This window comes from Macrobrachium rosenbergii, chromosome 12 (genome assembly GCF_040412425.1).
Source record: "Macrobrachium rosenbergii isolate ZJJX-2024 chromosome 12, ASM4041242v1, whole genome shotgun sequence".
In the NCBI taxonomy this organism is placed as follows: domain Eukaryota; kingdom Metazoa; phylum Arthropoda; class Malacostraca; order Decapoda; family Palaemonidae; genus Macrobrachium; species Macrobrachium rosenbergii.
In genome coordinates this window covers 16905113-16930581 of record NC_089752.1, presented here as the reverse complement: position 1 = coordinate 16930581, position 25469 = coordinate 16905113, and the positions used below count along the sequence as shown (strand labels likewise).

At 38.4% G+C, this 25469-nt stretch overlaps 1 protein-coding gene across 10 annotated transcripts in view; it reads left to right on the top strand.

Annotated features, from left to right (window-relative positions):
• The window catches only part of LOC136844412 (GRIP and coiled-coil domain-containing protein 2-like), a 415740-nt gene that overhangs the window by 358446 nt on the left and 31825 nt on the right, over positions 1–25469 (top strand). For 9 of the 10 annotated variants that reach the window (XM_067113578.1, XM_067113581.1, XM_067113577.1 and 6 more), the window contains 4 exons: positions 9642–9732; positions 20926–21061; positions 21395–21620; positions 24668–24964. In XM_067113578.1, coding sequence (XP_066969679.1) covers positions 9642–9732; positions 20926–21061; positions 21395–21620; positions 24668–24964 — 750 coding nt within the window. Of the gene's footprint in view, positions 1–9641; positions 9733–20925; positions 21062–21394; positions 21621–24667; positions 24965–25469 lie in introns of those variants that run through there. The other variant, XM_067113583.1, reaches the window with a different exon arrangement.

Here is a 25469-nt window from a genome sequence, read left to right as displayed (position 1 = left end):
TCTTTTTCACACATAGTTAGTGCTCACACATTTTTACAACTTATTAATTCTCTGTACATCTTTACCTGTACAGTAGATAGTTTAAATTGATCTAATTTGACCTGTATCGCCTACTTGTTTAAATGCACTAGTGTTGCAAATATGTCTAAAACATAGAGACATAATAACTAAGAGTTGTATTAGTCAAAATATAAAACATTGTTTGTTCATGAAAAGCATTTCAGAACAAAGAGAAAGAGACAGAATAAAAAAAGTTGCTAAAAGAGGTTGAGATGATTCTAAAATAGATCGATTGGAAGGGAGAGAGAGAGAAATTCTTACAACTCTCAATTTTTATGTAAACCATTTTATTTTCTTTTATGGTAATGGGTTAAGCTAACTTTTAAATGGAAATTACAGTAACTTTAATTCCATTTAAAAGTTAACTTAATAATTTGGGAGCATGGTTACTGCATATTTAGTGTTTAAACTTTAGAAATAAGCATTTATTAGCATTTTTAGAGACCATGCCAAACTTACTCGAAAATTCACCCTGCGCGAGGGGTTCTGGAACCTAACCTCGTGTAAGTTCGAAGTATGACTGTACACTGTACCATGTATACATATATGGTATCCTAGCCGACACTATAAGTACATTATACTCTATACATATATGTTATAGTAATTATTATTGTCAGCTAATTCTGGAGGTTCATGCAGATTGACTTATGGTAATTCAATACAAAGAGAAATTAGATAACAAACAAGGATTAGTTTAGCCTACACTATGGTATATCTTATACATATACGGTAGCCTAGCTTACATTATACTGTACTCTATGTTCACTTAATATCGTATTATACAAACATCAACATAACGAATATGCATCTTTTCCATGGATCTTTTAAAATGTTATGCTTTACTTCACTGTATCCAATATTATTGTATATATTCTTATATTGGTTTTGTATTACAAATTGTGATCATAGCGATCATGTTTTGGTTTGGAAATCGATTATGCGGTAAGTTTATTTCGTCGTATTTAACTCAGTTCAGAGCACTTTTTTTGCTTCTTGTTAGCGTAAATGAATCTCTAGATACTTTATTTATATGAGGCAAGGTTATTTTTCGTTATACAAAGTGTTTTTAAGTCGAAATATAACTTAAATACGACTCGATGTGAAATTAATTTAGTTATTTTTTTTGTTAATAGATAACGTTGACCGTTTCGGGGGACATGTTTGTTTTATGTAAAAAAATCAAAATTCCGTTTGCTATTTTTATTTGATTTCATCATAATGTGAGCTTCACTTATTTATCTTTTATCAGTGTGAAAAGAGCAGTAATGTGAGTTCTTTCATGCCCAGTAGTTTTGATTAAAATACTTTCTAATTTTATTTACAGTCGAGTTCTATCCATGTTGCTGATGCACAATAATTTATAGTCATTAGCAGCTTGAACATTGTTTTCTCAGCTTCAGCTACAACTTGCAGCTTAAATTTAGCAGTACGTAACATCATTTGTAACATAACTACGGTAATTGTATATTACTGTACGGTCGAAATACAAGCAAAACTGCTCTTGTTATCCAAATTGGTTATAAGCAAAACAACAATTTCTCGTTCTGTTGTTTATGGCTGTATGAATTTATGCAAGAGTATATGTTACTAACAATACTTTTATCATTCTCTTTTACTTTTAACTAGAAGATGGGATAAAGAGATAGAGGAAAAGAAGTTGGTCTATTGTAATTTGGTCTCTCTCCCTGCCTGATTGTACATTGCTGCCTGTGCCTGTGCGAAATTTAAAAATATTTTATAAATATTGTCATATCAGTATTAATTGCTTACCCCATTGCAAAACTGAATTATTGCAGGGCGTATTATCGTAACTAGCGCACTACCTGGGTACCCGAGTCTTTTCATAGTTTTATCACAAAAAGTGCGTTTAGTCATGAAAATTATATGAAAATACAGTAATTAGTGAATATTTGTCAGTGAAAAATACCACGAATGGGCAAATTTTCTGCAAATAATGCATATATGTTCCATAGAGAAATCTGCGAATCGTGAAAATGCAAATACGGGAGAGTTTATGGTAACTGAAACTCGGCGATAATAGCACCGTAAACCTCACTTAACGGTGCCAAAATCTCCACTTAACGGTGCTGTTAACCGTAGATTATTGGCGCCGAAATCCCCACTTAATGGCGCTGTTAACCACAGATCGGTGCTGAAATCCGTACTTAACAGTGCCGTTAACTGAAGATCAGTCTGAAAATCTGGTTAATGTCATCGCTAGCCAAGTTTCATAACACCGAAACACCATTAACCGATGCCCCCGGTAAGCAGGGACTGCTTGTACTGTAATCAGTTCCTCTCATGAATTGAGGGAGATCCCCACACTTTGTGTATGTCGTGCCATAGGCATGAATGCAATCAGTCAAGTCCTTGTTTGGAGTGTCAGGTCTGGCCTTCTGAACAGTGGGTCAAGTTTTCCAGGAAGATGATGATTGAAATACTTTGCTGGTTGTTACTCCTAAGGGAGTGGTTTCCCCTTTGCTGACTCTTGCTGCTTCGTCAGTGGAGAGCCACTGGAGGGAAAAAGATGCCCAGTCAAATTCCTCTCTGGCAGTATCGCTTTGCTTGGAGGAGGAGTTACCTTCGGAAGGACTCTCCTTCTCGGGGCGGGGAGAGACTGTCTCCCCTAACCTAACTTTTGTTGCAGGTGCTGTGGAGCCCAAGGTACTTAGGGAGTTTTGGCTCTCCCTGGGTCTCTTGGGAGAGCCAAGTATGTCTGTTTTAACTGATCGCTTGAAGGCTACAAGGCTTTCCAGTTACTGCTGCTTCCTTAACCATAACAACCTCTATGGTTATGGTATCCACCGGCTCGAGGGCGACCACTACAGCTGTAATATTGCTGCATATCCCTTCGATGATGTGCCCTCAGGTGTTGCCTTCAACATCATTGCTTGGTGACATCATCCTCCGCACTCTGCTCTCTAAAACCAACATCAGCAAGGAGTCGAAGAAGAGAAGAAAATCGTCGTCATCGTCTTCATCAGCATCGTCGTCATCGTCTTCATCATCGAATGCTGTCGCCTCCTCCACTTCTTCCAAAGCTAGCAAAAGTTAGCAGGCAATGGAAGAAAAAGGCTGCCTCGCTTGCCTGCAAGAAGTCTTGTAGAGCTTCTAGCGGTCAACCTTCTCCCACAGAGAGGGCTGCCAGGTCTCTCACTAGCAGTTCCTTGAATTCTGCTGCTCCCGTTGCTAAGTGCATGGGAGCAACTGCTGCCCAGGATCCTCTGAACCCCCGGCACACTGGTACCGGCCCCAGTAGCTCGCCTGCCCAGACCAGTAAGGGCCCCTGGTCTGTGGACCTGGGGCTGGCTGCCAGCACGGCCCAGAGAGAGAAGGTGAGCCAAGAGCATGCAGGCACTCTCTCACCCCCCTCCCACTCTTCTGAGAGAGTGATCCAGGGGTCCTGGGAAGGTGGCCCAGCTTGTCTGACCCGGTCACCTGGACAAGGCAAGAGAAACTCCCCCATTCAGTCTTCTTGAGCTGTTGAAGCTATGGTTCTTAGAAGACTGGAGCACGCTTGCTGGACAGCCCCTTCTCACATTCGCGTGAGTAGGACTGCTCTCCCCAACCTGTGTGGACGTCATCACCGCAGGTTGGTGACTGCCCACAGCCTTACTCACCTGCCAGGACTTTGGCGTCCGGCAGGCTGGCCAAGGGTGCTTGTGACCCCTTTCCTATTCCCTCCACCTCCTTGGGGTTTTCTTGGAGCTGGGAGCCAGCCTCAGGACTCTGACACCCCCAAGTTACAGAGGCAGAAACATTCTGGGGTCCCGCAGCATAGAGGCAGACAAGTTCACTCACCAGGTCAGGTGATAGGGACTGAGTGGTCCCTACACGAAGACATAGCGGAGAAGTTATTCAATCTTTTGGGGCTTTTCAATGATAGACCTGTTTGCAACCTGCTGCAACAGAAAGTCACTGGTGCTTTGCTCAATCATACTGGACCCATGGGCGGTGATGGAAGACGCTTTCCAGTAGCCTTGGGAAAACCTGAAGGCTTATGCCTTCCCTCCATTCTGTCTGATTCGTTGGGTGATCAACAGGATCATTATCACCCCGAATCTCAGGATGACCATGGTGGCCCCCAAGTGGCCACATGCCAAGTGGTATCTGGACCTGCTACTCTGCGTTACAAGGTACCAAGAAAGATTTCCCCATGGTGCAGCCTGCTGTGCCAACCACACATAGGGAGGCATCACCAGGCGGTGGGAGGGCTGGAGACTATCCAGCATCTCCTGCAAGTGAGACTTTTCTCTCTGCACAGTGAAGGAGATGTCTGGATACCCTCAGAAGTCCTCACTGGCTATGTGCTGAGATATGGGCTATCTTTTGTAGTTGATGTTGTTGACAGGCTATCTCTCCGGTCAGAGCTACTCTTCAGCAGGGAGAGGATTTTCTCGCCTATCTTTGCTGGGAGGAGCTTCTCTCAGTTGTTGCCACCAAGGGATATAGAGTTGCCCTTGGCCTGGTCCTTTAGTTGAAGGGGGTAGATCTCTCATCATCGTGGGAAATCCCTATGCTTTTGAGAAGCTTTGAACAGTCTTGCTCACTCAGGGAACTCAGGCCCCCTGAGTGTGATGTGACTCTTGTTTTGAAGAGCCTGACTCGTGCCCCGTGCGAGCTATTACAAGAGGTATCATCCAGGGATCTGCCTTTAAGAATGTTTTCTTGCTTGCCCTGGCTTTGGCGAAGAGAGTAGAGTAGGTGAGCTTCATGGGTGTTCCTTCGATGGGTAAGTCTCATATGTAAAGACGTAAGGATTTATCAGTAGGAACAAATAGCAAATTTTTAAAGTAATTTGTATTTTTCCTAGCATACAAACCTGAAGGCCTTTATATTTACTGCCCACCTCAGTCACCCCACATTTTACTACCTGGCCTGAATGGCAGCCTTTAAGAATGTTTTCTTGCTTGCCCTGGCTTTGGCGAAGAGAGTAGAGTAGGTGAGCTTCATGGGTTTTCCTTCGATGGGTAAGTCTCATATATAAAGACGAAGGATTATATTTGTGTAGGAACAAATAGCAAATTTTTAAAGTAATTTGTATTTTTCCTAGCATACAAACCTGAAGGCCTTTATATTTACTGCCCACCTCAGCCACCCCACATTTTACTACCTGGCCTGAATGGCAAAGTAGAATGCAGACCGACAGGTGGGCTGGGCTCCAACCCTCCCACCCCCACCCCCACCCCACCCCCCACCCCACCATTTGTAGGTAGCAACCTTGCCTGAAAAGCTAATGCCTGTTCCAGCTCACATCTGCAAGCTAGATCCTATGTAAAGACCTTCAGGTTTGCATGTTAGGAAAAATACAAATTACTACTTAAAAATTTGTTATATTGTACTTAATCACACAATATAATGTTACACATTTTTTAAGTCTGTATGTGCAAGTGTTACAAAGTCTTATGAGGCCCCCCTTTAAGCTTCTCTTGAGTTCCTCAGACAGAGGGTTTCTTTTGTCTTTAGTAAAATGGTTAAGGGAGTTACATGGCATCTTACTGAGCACTCTGGAGGGTGGGGTTCTCTCTCCTCTGTCCCTGAATTTGTTGCAAGAAACTCAGAACATGTCAGTTCCAGACAATAGATTTGAAAGTTTTACAATCCCCTCCCTCTGAGACTTCATTGGAGGTGACCTGAATTAGATGCTACTGTGCCCAGTCTGCACAATAAATTCTTATCTGAAAAGAACCCATTAGTACTGATAGGCATAAGGAGGAGGTATCTAGGGACACCCCCTCTTTCTTGGCCCTGTGAGGTCATCAAGCAGGCCTATGACTCCTCGCCAGAGGGGACCAACCTCTCTTCTCAATTGAGAGCACACAAAGTGTCCTCTCATTTCTGGATTCTCTGGCTCAGGGCCCTACTGCTCTAGTTGACTATTTCACCAGACTGGTTATAGGAGTCATGACATTCCCTGCTTGCATGCAGCCCCGAGCATGACATTTCTGTGTGGAATCCACCATCAGACACTAGCAGAAACTAACCCCCTCCTAAGGGGTAAGTTTCCTTATATAAAAGGCAATAGTTGTATCCAGGTAGGAACAAATAACAAATTTTTAAAAGTAATGTATTTTTCCTAGGAATACAAACCGTAGCCTTATTTTGTCCCTGCAGTCAAAGGAAAAAGTGAGTGGCAAGATTGGGCGAGGGAAGATTGGGCAACTAAGAGATTTCCCCTTTCAATCCATCTCCATGAGTTTATTACCTTGTTCCAAAAATTCATTGACTTCCAGCTTGCACTGAAGGATACTTCTAATAAAAAAAGGCTGTGGTTTGTATACCCAGAAAAAATTACTTTTAAAAGATTTGTAATGCTTCTTGTGAACTTAAGTTTGGGTTAAGTTTCTACATTTAAGAAAACGGTTAATATGAAATAATTATATAATCTTCATACTTTTGTTTTTTGTTTATGGAATCATCAACACTTTTATAATCTTATGTAGAATGCATCAAAGGTTGTTTTCAGTCGACAATAGAAATAAAAGGTAATACAGTTGAGGAAACTAATCTTCATATATATATATATATATTGTCACGATGCGTATCAAGTACCTGGTTACTACACAACTAATATCAAGATTCAAAAATATACCTCACTTCAGCCAGATACCTGAACTCTCATAACATTAATTATTACGACTGAGTACTCTAAAGGTAACAGTGATCCCTTTAAGAAAACTTATTTATCACTTGAAAAAAATCAAAATTAAGTCTATCAGAATATGTGTGTGAGGTATCAAAAATTAAACTAGAAATCTTCTAGAGTAAAAGGGCATCATCCTCATCATCCAGGTGCCATATCCCCAAGGACGTCGGCAATCATGGCTCGCCACTCCTCTCTATTTCCTGCTCTCTGCAGCAACTGAGCTGCAGACATTCTTCCTCCCAGTCATTCTCACCAATCCATCCATATATTTTTGTCTAGGTCTTCCTCTTGGCCGACTTCATTGATTTTACCAGTGAGAGAGAGATGTTCTAGTTCTTGTCTTCTCACTATGTGACCCACAAACGCATTTGTCTACCTCACTGAAGCCAAGTTCTCTCTCAATGCCTACTCTCTCTAATATCTGCTCATTAGTTTTCCTTTCTGTCCATGATATTTTCAGCATCCTTCTCCAAACCACATTTCTGCAGCCTGTAACCTCTCCTCATCTGCCTTCCTCAAGGTCCAAGTTTCACAGCCACAACAATACAGACCAAACAAAACATTTCACAAATCTTCTCCTAAGATTCATCGATATTTTTGAGTTGGTGACTAATTTCTTTATTTTACCAAATGCATCTTTTGCCATGGATATTCTCTTCCTGATCTCTTTTTCGCATTTTCCATCACTTGTAACAGGGCATCACTCCATCAAAAAACTCTAACTGTTTCCCTGGTCTTAATTCACTTTAGCAAAACTAAAAGAACAAAACATGTTTATCACTTTGCCTTATGCACACACAATCAATCCTATTCACTGATGGTCAATAAATGAAACACTGTTTTTCTAAAAATGTTAAATACAAAAATTTATTTTCAGATTCAAAGTTTATAATTAAAATTCACAATTATTTAGAATTCACAATCTGAAAAATTTACTATTAGTTGAAAATAACACAAAACTCAATGAATTCTTGAATTAAATTATGAAACAAATCTAATTCACAAAAAATTTTATCAAGAATTTAAATTAATTGCTAAAATTTAAACTATCAAGAATTACTCAAGATTTAAAAGAAAATCTCAATAAATGAAATCAAGTATGCAATGTTAAATTAAGTATGCAATGTTAAATTAAGTATGCAATGTTAAATTACCAAGAAATATTTACAATGCTATGTAAATAAATGTTACATCACAAACATAAAAAAATGTGAAAATATAAAAAAATTGTAAATAGAAAACACACAAAAATACACATAAGATTTATCAGTAATGATTTCACTTGTTCAAATTTCCTAACTTATCATACCACAACTTCCTAACTTATCATACCATGGTATTATAAGTAAAATTCTTACCTTACACAAACTTGTGAAACCTCTGTAAATCACTCTGCTGCAGCTATCACACAATACAGGCAGTCGGTTTCTGACGGTTCCGCCAACGTTCGAGGGATTCTGGCGACGCTTTTCAAATATATTCATCAGAAATTATTTCCCGGCTTCTGACGCATGTTCCAAGTTACGACGCAGCGTCATCGAAAATCTGACGGAAGAAATTTGGCCCCAAAACGGCAGAACAATCATAATTTGAAGGTATTTTGATGTAAAACTCAATAATAAATGCAGTTTAAGTAGTTTTCAATGCACCCAGAGCATTAAAAGTAAGGTTTTTCTTTGTGATTTTTTGACGATTTTCGACGATTTTCGGGTTACGACGATTTTCGGGTTACAGCGGTAAGAACGGAATCGTCAAACCGGGACCGTTACACTTTTTTACCAGGCGCCGTTTAACTAAATAGCTTTGCTAAATTCAGATCTCAAAAGTTAATGTTAATATGTGACCACAAAATACTACGTTAAAAGTAATCTCTTTCTAAGAACGAGAGAGAGAGAGAGGGTACCAATTCAACTGGTCTCAGAAATCAGAATCAAATAGATTTTAGGATTCCAGTAATACGTGAAACAATTACATGATGTCATTAAAGCACTTTGGGTGCGAGATACAAAAGGGAAGTTCTAGAAGCAGGGAGGTGACGTCATTAAAGCGTTTTGGGTGCGAGATACAATGGAGAGAAGCTTCTAGAAGGAAAGTTACGTCATCCCAGCAAAACGTTTTGAACGCATCTTACAAAACATGACGTAATTGATCAGGACACGTATTCTTTCTCTCAAAGTGGCGAACGTGACTCAAACAACGCATGTAACAACATGAAATCACTCGTCTTGAGCCCGTATGGGACGAATCGGCGTTTGTTTTCGCAAGCTGTCATCATTAACCCCAAAACAAAGCGCTCGCTCTTATCTCAACTGATGACAACTGAAATGAAACAAGCCTTGGTGGACACACACACGTGTTCACATACTACGCTTTTATCAAGAAAGATATTCGTTCTAAATTACGTTACTATTAAAATTGTATTATCAATTCTAAATTATGCTATCAAGTTACTTAATCAAGTTCTTTTGAGATCTGATGCCAAACTAAATATGACACTTCAATAATCATTATCATTAAACATAACACATGAAAAAAGTAAATATGTCAAAATTATAGGAGGATATACGTATTACAAGGCAATATCATGAAATTATATATATATATATATATATATATATATATATATATATATATATATTATATATTTTATATATATATATACATACTGTATATATTTTTTTTTATATTAGCTATCTCGTAGGGTTGACCGTAACGTCATGCATTTGTACATTCTTGGGGAGTCAGATCTTTCTGTTGTACTTGACATAGTGGAGTACTAAAATTTGATGTGAACTAAGCCAGTATTGATATGAGCATTTTTTTTTTTTTTTTTTTAGATTACACTAATTTATGCTGCATGTAGAAAAATTAAACTGTTCAGATACAGTTTCATAGTACCATGGTCTGATATTTAATTTTAATTGTGATTTTGCAGATTGAGCTTTTAGAGGAACAGCTTTCAAAATACAAAGCAGATGCATCTCAGCTTAAAACAGAGCTAGATGCTGTCAAGAAGGATTTTGAAGGTAAGCATGGTGGAGAACAATTCCATTACAATTTCCTTTTTATTGTTTCTCATTTTCTTTATTCTGTGGGGTTGGTTCATAGGCTGTGTTGAGAAATTGAAGCTGTACAGTGTAACCACATAAACTGGTTCACTTTCAGCAAATACCCCTTATGAAATAACTAAAAAAGTGTTCCAGTTAAAGGAATGAGCAGTTTTTATCATACTGAGCGACAGAGAAGAAAGATTTTATGGTTGTATGGTAGGAGTATGTATAGCCTAAAATAATGAGAGGCTTTGGAATATTTGATTACCTAAAGGATTGTTTCATGAGCAGGTAAATTGAGCTGAAAGTAAGATGGAATGGGTGTACTGTAATGGTCACCAATTACATGTTTAAGAGAAACACTTGTATGGTGATGTATTTGTCAAGAGCGTGGATAATATCAATGTCTTACAGTAGGAAATCTTCATGAATACATCTTTCAGTAAATTCTCAAAGATCATGATTATAGTGACTCTGGCAGTTCTTTTTAAAGGGCTTTTATATAATACGTGAGAGTTGTAATATTTCAAGAGCTATTAAGAGAGTATTCCATAAATTTTGGTTTCTCATGTTTTGCAAAAGGCTGTGTTGCTAGCCATATGACTGATAGATCAGTGAGAGTAGTCTGTGAAATATTTAGTGTTAACAGCCATGAGATTTTTTGTGAATGTGTCTCAGGTGGCTGTTTTCGTATAAGTAACTTACCAAGTAATTACATAGCTATAGTTTCAACTTATGTGGCAGCTTAGATTTTAAAAATTGCGGTAGCACTTCAATAGTTAAGTGTAGGTGACAAGCTTTGCCCACTAACGGGAGTATTGGAAATGACTTAACAAAAAACATCATTCTGTGTCTGCCGGCTCTCGAGTGGCATCGGGGGTTTACTGCAGCTTTTGTTTACGTATTTTTGGTTGTATGGCTGGATTTCAGTGAAGTATTATAGCTTATTTTGAGTAGCCATCAAACTTTGATTTCTTTCAGGATCGGTTTTCCAGTTTTTGTTGTTATTCTTTCTGATTCAAGTTCATCTAGTTTTTGCTGCTGTAATGAAGGTTGCAAAACAGATTGATCAATCTTCATATGACCCTTGTAGTAAGGAGGCATATAATTTGCAGTAAGTGTAGGGTGCAATAATGTAGTAAGGAGGAACTGGTGCTGAATGTAGGGATTGCCCCAGCACCTGGCACCAGTTCCTGAGTGCCCAGCTCCCGCTCTCAAGCACCAGGCACCAAGTAACCTTAAGTGGAAGGTACTTAATCTCACCTAGAGAAGTTAATGATAGGAAGAAGAATGCGGCCTCTAGCCCCGAGAAACGTGCTTCTCTTAGGTCAGCCTAGGTTAGAAGATAATCCTGCTCTTCCTTCTTCCCTCCTTCCCACTTTTCCTCCTGCTACTAGCTCTCCTACTTTTAATCCACCCACTCCAGTGTCTGGCTCCCTTGCTTCCGACCCTTGCAGTTGCCAGTCTCAAGTCTAGGTTTAACAAGAATTTAACTGAGTAGTGTATACAGTGAAGCGGAGGAGGTGGCTATTCGTCCTGTCGGTTCTCCTAGACCAAGATCACTGTCATACTCCCCTAAACCTGTGAGAAGACGTACCGAAAGTCCAATGGAGGCTGAGGGGGTTGACCCACAGGTAGTTGCCCCCTCAGTCGAACCTGTTGCATGTTCCCAGGTTTCAGCAGACAGCCACTGGAAAGGCGTCTTGACAGGAGAAAGAGTTATGCAAGTGGAGGAGGTGGCTACTTGTCCTGCCAGTTCTCCTAGACAAAGGTCCCTGTCATACTCCCCTAAACCTGGGAGAAAACATATCGAAGGTTCAAGGGAGGCCGGTGTGGTTTGCCCACAGGTAGTCACTTCCTCAGCCGAGCCTGTTGATCGCTCCCAGGCTTCGACAGACAGCCATTGGAAGGGCATCTCTGTGGATATGCATCAGTTGTTGTCTGACTCTCAAGACTCCAGCCTTGACTTGGAAGTGCTACAAGCACTTTCTAGATTCGTCTTGCCCACTGAAGAGGCATACAGGCAATGCTGGCCGCTCTTCTCTGATTCCCAGTCAGCAGTTTAAGGAGCTGAGTGCAGTCCACAACCTCCCTGCAGCACATGGGACAGTCTGGAGTATTCCTCTCCTGAGCCTACTTCTGTTGGACACCAGTATTTGGCTCCCCAGCGCCCAGCAATCTATGTCAGGTGCCCTTTGTCTTCATTCAAGTGCCCATCTCTTCATGAGCACCTGATGCCAGCTCCTGAGCGTCTGCCACCAGTTTCTGAGCACCCGGTGCCAGCTCCCGAGTGCCAGTCTCGCCTATCTCGACCTTCCTGATGAGGAGTCGTCCAGATGACAGACCTAGGCTCCCCATAATGGTGCTTTCCTAGTCTTCTAGGAAGGCACTCAAGGTGATTGAAGTTTGGTTTTCTGCTAAGAGGGAGCAAGGTAAGGCTCCCTTTGTCTTTCCTCCCTTGCACTTAATCCGTAGTTTACTTTCCTACGCCACCAACGAAGCTCCTTCTTCCCAACACTGTGTTTTTTTCGTCGGTGAAAATTGTTTGTTCGTCAATGAAAATTTTTTTTTTTTTTTTCAGCGAAATTTGTTTTTTCGTCGGCAGAACCTGACCTCTTTGAGTTGCTTGAAGCTTTCAGTTTCTTGGACTGATTGGTGAGAACATTAAAGCTGGCAGTGATTTAGTTGGAGACTTTGCCTTGGACTGGCTAGGAGTCCTTTCTCGTGCAGACAAGACCATCAGGGATAGCTCTTTTGAACTTATTGCTCTTTTCTCTTTGGGGGTTTGGAAGAAAAGAGATTTATGGTGTTCCCTTTCCACTAAAGGAGTCACTCAGGCCCAGAAATCAGACCTCCAGTGGAAGTCGACTTCTGGTGCATTCTTCCAAACGCCCAAGGATTCGTCCGCTTTTGTTCCTAAGACAGTCTCTCCTCTCCAGCTACTTTCATGGGAGTAAGCCCAAGCCCAAGTCCAGTCTAGGACCCGCTACAGTGTCTTGCTTCTTGGCCAGAACTATCAAGAGGAGCTCAAGTCTTTGCCCAAGAAATGAGGAAGAAGTCCTCCATACACAATTGGGAGCCAGTCTTCTCGAGTTTTGGGAGAAGTGGAGTATCAGAGGGACAGAACAGTGGATTGTCAAAGATCTGAAGGAGGACTACTCCATTCTGTTCATGGAGAGCCTCCCTTTAGTCCCTTCTCCCATCATTTTGATGGCCTACTCAAGAGGCTAGGAAAAACATTCGTCCCTTTTGGAGGAGGTCTCCTCTTTCCTTCAAAAGAGAGTCATAGAAGAAGTCAAGGACATCAACTCAGAGGGCTTCTACTTTTACTACCTTGGTTTGTTGTCCCCAGATCATTGGGGTTTGGAAACCAGTCCTCAGTATAAGCACCCTCAATCTCTCTGTTTGGAAGACGAAGTTCAAGATGGAGATGACCCAGCCATTCCTTTCATCCATTCACCAGGGTGATTGGATGATAACCTTGGATATGCAGACACATACTTCCACTTCCCCATCCATCCAGACTACAGGAAATATCTAAGGCTTGTCTTCCAGGACACTGTCTCAGGTGCCTCACATCAGCATCTAAATGCCTGTCTCTTCTTGGAGCGCCCGGCGCCAGCTAAAATCTTCCAGTTTTGGGCTCTTTGCTTTGGCGTCTCTACCCTCAAGTGTCCACTCAGGTCCTCGCTCTGCTAACAGTGACTTCTTTTTATAGGCATAAACGTCAGTCTATATCTGGATGACTTGCTCTTCAATCCCCTTTGAGGGAAAAGTGCATGAAAGACTTGAACATCTCTCTCAGGATCTGAGAATTATCACCTACCTTCAGAAGTCCCAGTTAGCCCTGTCGCAAGATTTCCTCTGTGTGAAGATGAGTCTCAACTCTTAGACTTTTTGGGGTTTTCTGTCTGCCAAGAGAATTGCCAGCTGCCTTCAGATGGTCCACAAGTTTCTAGCCCTTTCATCTTGATCTGCCCATCAGAGGATGAGCCTACTGGGGATTCTCAGACCCTAGACCTAGACCTCTGTTCAGACTCCTCAGTTCTAGGTTGGGGAGTCCTCTTGAGTAATCAGGAAGTTTCTGGGACATGGTCACTGGAAGAACAAAACCTTCACATCAACTTCAGAGAGCTGAAAGCATTCGCTTAGGGCTTCACTGACCCTAGTTCACATCAAGACTGTGGTAGTCCATTCATCCAATACCACAGCCCTAATGTACAGTCACTCAAAAATGTTTTGCAACATGTTCCAGAAGTTTTCGTTCACCTAACAGTAATTTTGTTCTTTTGATATTTACAATGAAATGAATTTTCTTATTCGATTTTAGTTATTAATCACGGTTAACAATATAAAAAGAATGGTGAGTGAAAAATTCATATTACGAAAAATGACAGAAACATTTTGAAAATTTCACTTCAGATGATTGGGCAAAAGAGTCAAAGAAGAAAACTAGGTTCGAATCCAGATAAAAGCTTATTGACTAATAAAATAATATTGAATAACCATCAATGAAATTATATATAAATAAAGAGAAAGAATTCAACCATTATCGCTATCAAAAACAAAAGAAAAAAAATCTCCATAACGTCGTATGTTGTCGTGTGACTCCACATTCAGGCAGGAAAAGTTTAAACTGTCTCACTTACCCGATAAGATGGGCAACAGACTGGGTCACACCACAATCATTAGCTTGCATAAGACTAATGTTTCTATAAATGAATATTGCTCAACAGCTTAAGCGTAAATAAAACAACCATGTATAGAGGATACAACAACAGAGAGAACGAGAAACATGGATAAATTCATTGTAAAAACTGGAGGACAAACTATTGTTGCACACTGTTAAAGATCATCGGATGATCATTTATGAGCTCCACCTAATTCTCCCCTGACAACCCGATGTTGCTATAAAGAGAGAACATTACGCTCCCCTTCAAGTTGCTGCTCAAACCATCCGTGAAGGAGGCTGCAGAGACCAAGATATTATTTCATCATACTCCTGCCAAGAAACACTTCATATCAGCTTAAACACAAAGAATAGAGGCTAGGGTTTGCGTTATAATAATTATAATCCAGTGGCCATTGATTTCTATAACAGTCATTTTTTTGCGATGAGGAGGAGCATATCTCCACTGTTGAGCATGGTAGTCTTCTTCACTGCTGGCATTTAGTATTAACTAAATTAATGTTGAACTTCCTCTTCAATTTTAATTCTTTAGAAACTTAGATAATAAGAAATACAAAAATAGGCATTATATATTCAGTTAACTTCATAAGAGGCATCAAAATGATAGGCCTAAGTAGCAATGAAAGAAATGAGAAATTACACATAACTACATTATATATATATATATATAGTTATATATATATATATATATATATATATATATATATATATATATATATATATATACTCTATATATATATATATATATATATATATATATATATATATATATATATATATATATATATATATATATATATATATATATATATATATATATATATATGTATGTATGTATGTGTGCGATTATATTCTATGTAATACAAAAATAGACGTGAAATCTGTTGGTAGTTCAGTATATTTTATATTAGTTTCAACTAGTTCACAATATACATAGGATTAGTCATTCAAAAAATTTAATTAATAATAATGTGAAACAAATCTTTACAAAAAGTCGTATTTGTTGATGTTAATAAGACTAAAGTTCAACTTGCTAACAGTTGTGGCCTATGTCTACAAAAGTTCACACATATGAAGGAGATAATAAACAACGATAGTGATGGCAGTTGGAGATGAAAATATTAAAACATAAGAGCAGCGATGACCTCTGAAGTATTATAGTAACATCCTTTAATTGGCAAACATGACAACAGTAAGCAGTATCAGAAAAGCCCTGTTTAAGTGAAACTGCGTAATTTCTCGGACCCACAGCTAGTGTTCAGTTGTTTCTGCGCTTTACAACTGAGTTGCCAAATAGCGCCAGATGTCGCGCTATTATAAGTTAAAAAGTTGTCCGAAAAGTTTTGAAGTAGTTGCTAAAATCCTTTTTGAGTGATTGTACATACAGAAGAAGTGCACTCACTCTACTGGGTCTCTCTCGCCATGTGACAGCTAGAGACCTTTCTATCAGGACAGATCCAAATCAAGTGAGTCCAGTAACTCGATTTATTCATGGCAAACTAAATATTCTGGCAGACGAACTGAGCTGTCGAAAGCAGGTCATTCCCATTATAACTGTTTGCTGCCCTCAAGGGAATCCACCGCTTCCTCATAATTTTTGTCCCAAACCCCTAGGATGGGCAACAGACGCCATTGTGCAAGATTGGTCCTACTTGGACCTCTACACTTTTCCACCCTTCGGCATGGTCAGGGAAGTGCTGAACAAGTCTTGGCCTCATTGCAATGTTATAATGACTCTCATAGCCCTGTTCTGGCCCATGAAAGAATGGTTCCAGGAACTGCTACAGTTATAGGTGGACTTTCCGAGACTCCTTCCCCAAAAACTGTGTCTGCTCAGACAACCTCACTTTAAGAGACACCAAAGGGTTGTCTGATCTTGCCCTGACATGCTTCAGACTGTCCAGAAGCTTGTCAGAGCATAAGGGTTTTCAGGACGCACTGCAGAGGCTGTTGCAAGATGCAGCCGCTGATTTCCTAGACACATCTTCCAGGCTAAGGGCCGCTTTTCTGTAGCTGGTGTCTCAGACTCAATGTCTCTTCTTCTGAGACATCAGTGACCCAAATTGCAGATTTCCTTCTTTATCTGAGGAGATCTAGGAATCTCTTGTCCTCCACCATTAAGGGATGTTGAGCTGTGTTTAGCTTAGTATTTAAACACGGGTCCTGAATCTTTCAATCCCAGATCTTAACGACCTTGTCAAGTCCTTTGATACATCTAAGCAAGAAGGGAAGATCCGGTCTCATGGAACCTGGACATAGTGTTGAAGTGGCTGACAGGTCCCTCTTTTGAACCCCTTAGTTCCTCTTCTTGGAGGAACCTTACTCGGAAGACTCTCTTCCTCGTGGCTTTGGCTACTGTTAACATATTAGTGAGTTCCACACCACTGATAAAGGGTAGGTTTCTTCACAAGGAGACGCAGTTTGCTACTTTTTATCCTAGAACGAGGATACTTCCAAGCTCTGGCCCCGTTTTTCCTCCATTAAGACTTTAATGGATACCTTGGCTCTGAAGAAGAAGAGAGAGTTCTTTGTCCTGCTAGGGTTTTAAGTTATTACCTGAGCAGGACTGAGATCAAAGTACCATCCAGTAACCTCTGGTGGTGTGTCAAGAACTTGGCGTGCCCTCTGAGTAACAACGCATTGTCCATCTTTGTCAAAGACGTAATTTCTGAGGTGCACTCTCAGATTCAGGAGGACATTTTGCCTACTTTTATAGTGAAAGCTCATGATGTCAGGACAGTCGCTACCTTATTAGCTTTCAGGCACATATGTCCCTCACTTCCATTCTGCAGTCGGCCTACTGGAAGTGCGAACAGATCTTCATGTCTCACTATGTGAAAGAAGTTGAAAAGTGTTTGAAAATTGCCGTACCTTGGGGCCATTTTCAGTGGCTAGCATGGTATTGGGGGAGGAAGAATAGGAATCTCTTTTTCTCCTACTGTCTCTCTGCCTTGAAGAAGGGTGTCGAATTTTTGGGAGCCATGGGGTACAATGCACCTGGAGTATCCACCAGTCTCAGTGGATGGGTTGTGGTGTTTTCAGTGGAGGTGAAAGTGTTGTCTGGTTGTTTTTTATATTGGTACTGAGCCCAGGGCAAGGGCACTTATAGATGCTTTGCTAGCCATCGGTCCTATCCTTCGCTGCAAAGCTCCCAGTTATGTAGAGACATCCCATGGCTTTACCGCCACGCCACTACATGTTAAAATGAGCACCAACCAGAGGCATTATTCACTTGCAGTAGCTCTCTTACCATGTAAGGAAATGACAAGCATTGTTTCAATGCCAGCAGTTTCACTATTTCAAAATCATTACCACGCCTTAATGTTTTCCAGTAGAATATGTCCATGTATCCCACCCCCCATTCAGTGTGGGATTCAGCTGTGTAATTACTTGGTAAGTTACTTGTGTGAAAATGATATTTTCATAATAAAATTAAGTTTCATATATACTTACCAAGTAATTACAGAAGCGGAGCCCACCCTCCTCCCCTCTCTTGGACATAAGGGCATAAACAAAATGAGGGTTTTCTACTAATTAGTTTCCAGTACTCCCATTAGTAGATGGGGCTTGTTGCCTACACTAAATTATTGAAGTGCTACCGCGATTTTTTAAATTTAAACTGCCACAGAAGTTGAAACTATAGCTATGTAATTACCTGGTAAGTATATATGAAACTTAATTTTATTATGAAAATATAATTTTTTAGCCATTTTGTGTCCAGTAGCAGTTAGATGCATTCATTTTACTTTGTGGCTGAAAAGCCTTTCAGAGATCATATTATAAATTAGGAAGTTGCTGAGAGATGTGGTGTAAAGAAGCTGAAAAATTGACTGTGGCTTGAAAGAGTTCAGTAAGCTCACGCTATTTGCAAGGGCCTTCTAGTAGCATGTTCAGTACAGTATATTAACCCTTTAACGCCAAAGCCCTATTTACAAAAACGTCTCCCGTATGCGAAGGCGTTCGGTGAGTTAGTGACGGAAAAAAAGTTTTTTTAAAAAATCACAGCAACTTAGTTTTTAAGATTAAGAGTTCATTTTTGGCTCATTTTTTTGTCATTGCCTGAAGTTTAGTATGCAGCCATCAGAAATAAAAAAATATCATTATCATATATAAATATTGAATATATGACAGCAAAAAAACCCTGTATATAATTGTATACAAATCGCGCTAATAACAAACGGTTAGCTAATGAGTTATTTTTTTCGTTGTATTGTACACTAAATTGCGATGATTTTGGTAAATAACAAATTTTAAAAACGATCAAGCAACACAGAGAAAATATTATGTAAAATGATGCATGAATTAGTGAACGCTGCGGATAAAAAAATGTTTTTTCAAAAATTCACCATAAATCGAAATATTGTGCACAGAGACTTCGTTTGTTGAAAAATGAAGCTAATTGATTGAATATTACTAGACTGTGTGTTTTAGCTTACATTGTAGTTTTCACCATTTCCCCGGGTCGAAAGTTAAGTTGACGAAAGTCTAATTTTTTCTATTTATAAGTGATTTATATGGAAATATTTCAAAACTGATAAAAAAGCTATAACCATGAGTTATTTTGTTGTATTATACATGAAATTGCGCATTTTTCATATATAAACTTTATGTAACAACTAATATAAATAGCGGTGCAAATACGATAAAAGGCGAAAGAATTTGAGATCTTCGGCCGTAGTTACCAGTCAGACATAAGGAAAATGTTTTTAAAATTCACCATAAATCGAAATATTGTGCTAGAGATTCCAATTTTTGCAAAATGAATTTCAAATGATTGAATATTACTAGAATGTAAGAGTTTTGCTACAATTGCGTTTTTGACCATTTGATTAGAGTTAAGGATTGACTAAGGTTGAAATTTTTGGCAGTTATCGCGATTTATGTGAAAATATTTCAAAAGTGATAAAAGCACAACCATGAATTATTTTCTGTTGTATTCTACATGAAATTGCACATTTTCATGTATGTTTATGTAACAACTAATGTAAACTACTATGCAAAACTACGACAACATCTGAAAGAATTTCTGAGATGTTCGGGCTGCCTAGTTTCGCTGTTCTAGAGGAGCGTAAGGAAAAAATTTTTTCAGAAATTCACCATAAATCGAAATATTGTGCTAGAGACTTCCAGTTTGTTGCAAAATGAAGGTACATGATTGAATATTACTAGAATGTAAGAGTTTAGCTTATAATTGCGTTTTTGACCATTTGGTCGAAAGTTAAAGCGACATGAAGTTGAATTTTGGCAGTTATCGCGATTTATATGAAAAATATTTCAAAACTGATAAAAGCTACAACCATGAGTTATTTTCTGTTTTGTATTCTACATGAAATGGCGCACATTTCCATATATAAAACTCTTATGTAAATCTAATATAAAACAGTGCAAACATTACTTAATAACGTGATGAAAAAATTTCTGGGCGGACGAAGGAAAAGCTTTTTTTCAGAAATTCACCATAAATCGAAATATTGTGCTAGAGACTTCCAATTGTTGCAAAATGAAGGTAAATGATAGAATATTACTAGAATGTAAGAGTTTTAGCTTAAAATTGCGTTTTACCATTTGGTCGAGTCAAAAGTTGACGAAGAAGGTTGAAATTTTGGCAGTTATAAGTGATTTATATGAAAATATTTCCAAACTGATAAAAGCTACAACCATGAGTTGTATTTTGCTGTATTGTACATGAAATTGCACATTTTCATATATAAAACTTTTATGCAACGGCTAATATAGAGCAGTGCAAAAATTACGACAAAATGAAAGAATTTATGGGTATTTTGGCTGAGTTACCGCCCGATGCGTAAGAAAAAGTTTTTCAAAATTCACCATAAATCGAAATATTGTGCTAGAGACTTCCAATTTGTTGCAAAATGAAGGTACATGATTGAATATTACTAGAATGTAAGAGTTTTTAGCTTACAATTGCGTTTTTTGACCATTTCGGTCTAGTCAAAGTTGACGAAGGTTGAAATTTTTTTGTAGTCGGCGTGCAGTAACGTTTCTCGGCACCGCAACAACAATTTTAGTCGTGCGTGTAATACGTCCAATAGGCGTTTAAGGGTTAACTAGTTCATATTCTTATGTGCCGTTTTGATAATATGTTGAGTACATTTAGATTGTCTGAAAATCTCAGTACTTCAGTTGCATACAAACTATTGTTATACAGTTATTTTCCCCTTCAGACTTTACAGATATGATCTAAGATACATAGATAAATATCTTAGAAGCTATAGTTCTGTTGTAGGTTAATATGCAAATTACCATGACCTATTGATCAGCCACTTGGACAGTTATTACAGTTAATATTGTATATGCTTTGATATACAATTTTAGCATTTCATGCAGAGAAAATTATATAATTTATAAATTATATTATAAATTATATATATATTAAATACTATGAATTATATATTATAAATTTTGTATTATAATTATATATCATCAATTATCAAGTAACTTATTCTTAAATTGTGCAGGTTATAAAGTGCGTGCAACAAGTGTTTTACGACAAAAGGCTCGAGCCCCAGAAGTAGATGTAAATGAACTTAAGGGAGAAAAAGCCCAACTCCAAGAAAATTATGAGGCTGCACAGTTGAGAATACAACAGCTACAGTAAGTTTAAATTATGTTAAGTATTTCAGAATTATCACTTACACGTGAAGAAATTTATACAGTACCTGGACTGTAATGTGTAGTGAAGTATGTAAGCAATTTTTTCTTGAAGTTCACCTGTGTTTTAGCTTCTGCTTCACAGTATGTTCTGTAAAACAGCTGATACCAGTAATTATAAAATCTGTTGTTTATGCTGTTATTTGGTAATGACAAGTGTGAAGTTTATGAGGTGTATAGGATTTAGAAATTGATAATCTGATTTTTCTACACTTAGAGTATTGTATAATAGAGATGAAAATAAGAAATATTTTAAAACTCATGAAAAAATTACAGGTCTGAGTTATCAGCACTTCGGGCTGAACACAGTTTCTTACAGTCTGAAAAAGAAGGTATAAGTCGACAGGTTTCCTCACTTACAGAAGATTTGGCCAAAAGAGAATCGTTATATCGTGAAAAGCTGTCTAGTGTTGAAAGTAAACTAGAGGCAAAGGTAGCTGAATATCAGTTGATTGTTTCTAACATGTCTTCACAAAATGAAACCTTGAGCAACAGTTTCAAAGTAAGTTATTCAGTGCGTTACAGTCTTTTTATGAGAAAATATGTTGTAATTTTGTTTAAAGACAGTTTTCTCTGATGCAAATGTCATTGAATATGGATATTATTCTTTCATTAACTGCTGAATGCTAAATAGGTTACCTGACATGTATCCCCCTAGGCTAAACAGCTTTGTGTTCTTGAAACATACCTTTATTATTACATCTTTGTAATTGAAAAGCTGAAAACATAAATGCACTCTCCAATCAGTTACCAAAGACATTATAGATTTTTTGCTAACACTGTAGCTTTCACCATTTCCTTAATTTTTAGATTGTTAAAATAATTTGAATGTTGTAACTGTTAATCTGACTTAAAGTAAAGTGTTGCCTAAGTTAAGTGCATGGACCTCAAAACAATTGTGATGGTCAAAAATACCTGACAAAATATAGTTTTTAAAATTAAGTTTAAATAAATGTTTGTTGCAAAACTAATTAACTGTGCCTTTTGTCACACAAAATGGCCCTATTGAGTTACAGGTTTTGTTATAACAAATGATGTATCATGATTTCAGAGAAGACAATCACTAGTCCACTAGGACTCCTCCCAGAGACTAATCCCAGGCACTCAATGTCTAACTCATACTTTTTCCATCGCCTGTTGGAAGACAAAGAAGTGTCTCATTCTTTTGTTGATTAGTCCTTGTATGCTAGATTGTCACACTTTTTATTTTGCCTCGTTTAGCTTCTTTGATAGTCTTTTGTTCGATTTGCTTCTTGTATGGCTGCAGTGATACTGTTAGTTGGATTTTTATGTTTTCTCATACTTTTCCTTCATACCATATTGTTTGGTTTCACTACCCTTAACTTGAAGTTAGTCTATTTTTTGACAGAGTAGTATTCTTCTCTTTAGGGTATGACATGCATGGCCTTTTTAGGCAAATTTCAATGTTCAGTTCACTTGCATTTTCAACCCTATGTGGTGGCTAGGTTACATTTAGGTTTACTGTGTTTTATGTGAAGTGCTTGTGTTAAATTTGCCAGTGCTGGACTATTTTCCCCTCTTTTAAGTTGGCTTTTTTCTTTTGTTGCTTTTCATTTTAGACTTAGCTCATTCTTATGACATAGGTTCTACCTCCAGATAGTCTCCTTTGACTCCCATATCCTCTTTATAACATTGAAAGTGAAAAGGATCTGCTGTTGACTGTTTTTTATGTTTGTGACACAAGAAAAGGTCCCATATTGATTGGGGCACCCATTTTTATCATTATTGAAGAAAGTAAAGGGTATTCTGTGCTTTGCGGGAGGTATATATTTTCCTTTTAACCAAGATTTTTGAGTGGTCCTGATCTATTAACTGGAATCAGGAAGCATACCATGCCAACACCACTGGCCCTATCCTGTTATAAAAGAGCATGCACAAATATTCTCTTGCTATTTTTTACCACAATTGAATTATTTTAAGAAAAGTTCCCTTGATCGACAAGTTGATTTTCTGCTTGTTTCCATGATTCAGTCCAGCATACATTGATATCTTAATTTTCGTTTTATAAAAGCCATGCTAATTCTCAAGTATCTGTCATGAGGAAACTTATCTAAAGACAAAGCCTTAACCAAAGATTTATTATGAACAAAGTAAATTTTTGGTTAATTGTTAACAATATCAGCAAGGTTGGTGAGTAGAAGCATGGTTGTTTCAGTACAGCCTACATAAGCCAGTGCTTCTCTAGCAAGGTTAAACCTGACTATTCTTACCCATGAGATTTCCAAAATATTGGAAATTGTTCTGAACCATCTGACAGAAACGCAATGTAGCCCTCCTTGTAAACTGCAACTATCTCATACAAACTACATTTTTAAAAATTGGTTGATAAAGATTTGCAGTCCCCAAGTTACGACGGGTCTGGCTTACGACATTCCGAGGTTACGACGCTTTTCAAATGTATTCATCAGAAATTATTTCTCGGTTTATGATGCATGTTCCTGGGTTACGACGCTGGTCCGATGGAAGAAATATGGCTCCAAAATGGCAGAGTAATAAAAATTCAGAGTTTTTTTATGATAAACTGAATAAAAATGGAGTTTACATCATTTTCAATACACTCAAAGCATTAAAAGTAAGGTTTTCTTAGGATTTTTGATGATTTTCAACAATTTTTTGGTTTACGACGAATTTCGGCCTATGACGCGGTTTAGGAACGGAACCCCCATCATAAACCGGGAACTGCCTGTATAATACTTTGTAACCTATTCATTTTGTCATCATTATACATTTTTGGAACATTACCAACGAAAAATAAGTGCTCTCTCTCTCTCTCTCTCTCTCTCTCTCTCTCTCTCTCTCTCTCTCTCTCTCTCTCTCTCTCTCTCTCTCTCTCTCTCTCTCTCTCATAAAAATAGTTATTTTTTACAATTATGTCTACTCCCATCCCAAGTCCTTGAATGTTGAGTGCTTAAATAAGAAATATATTGTGTAGATGCTGTAATATGGTAATTTGGAAATGTGCCTAAACCACACAATAGAAAGGACTGAATTTTATACATGGCTTCTGCAGTGTGTTTTGTAGGGTTTGAGTTTTGTGGTACAGGCAGTCCTCAGTTATCGGCAGGGGTTCCGTTCTGGGGGTGTGATGATAACCGAAAATCGGTGATTTCCAATGCTTTTTCAGCGATTTTCGGGGCTTATTGGAGCCAAAAAGCGCCAATTTTTGGTTATCGGCACCTGTTAGGTATGTATCGGTGCCAATACCCAATTATTGGCACTGATAAGTGGGAATCGGCGATTTTCAGCGCTGAAAATTGCTGATTTTCGTCGCTAGACAAGTTCCGTAAAGCCGGATCACCATTAACCGAGCCCCCCCCCCCCCCGTTATCCGGGGACTGCCTGTATTTTGAGTCATTTGATATTATACCTGACTGCCATCTTATTGATAACTGTAGGTAATGCAAAATTATGAAAATGTCACAGCTCTGATTGGTATTCCTGTGAAGTGATTTTTGTAAATCGGTGATGATGTTTGTACATAAACTAATAATGAAGAGAAAAGAATTATTATTGATTACTTTTTTGCAGAAGCAACTGGAAACCATGAAACAGACACATGTTCAAGAGATTGAGCAGCTAACAAATAAGCTGGAAGAAACTGAAGATAAATTGTGGCAGTTAAAAAACACAGTCAGTACATCTGTAACCCCAACAAATGGCAGTGCTTCTACTCCTGGTCTAGTCATGGCTCATCCAATAAGAACAGAAGGTGATCATGGAAATACTCTTCACAGCCAAAGTACTCAGCATCGTCGTCAGTTGAGTAGTCATGGATGTGAAGAGCCAAGAATTGATGTCTCAAATATGGTCAGAGAAGAAGGAGAGGTAATAGTTTAAATTGTTTTATAACTCTATACAAATAGAATTGCTACACATGGTTGTCCAGCTGTTGCAGGTTTGCAGTAAAATTTATCATGCACAACTGGGGTATGAACTTGAAGCTTGCAGACACTTATTTTAATGCAAAGCATTGCTGTTATTGTTTTGAAGAGTCAGATGAAGGAAGTTCCTATTTTGATTGTTACTCTAAATCCTCTTGTAGGAAATGCCTATCATGTATCTTGCACAGCATCCGGTAAATAAAGATTCTTTGCAGCATCCCACCAGCTGCCAGTTTTTTTTTTTTTTTTTTTTTTTTTTTTTTTTTTTTTTCCAAGCTGACTATCCAGTATCTTAAAACTTCATTCTAGTTACTCTTATGAAGTAGATTGGAGAATAAATTTAAATAAACAGGTATATTTTTTGATATAGAGGTAGAATGGTGGAATTGGACAGTAGGCCTCCCCACTTGTAAAACTTAGTATCTAAGTATTTCTGAACTAGAGGGAAG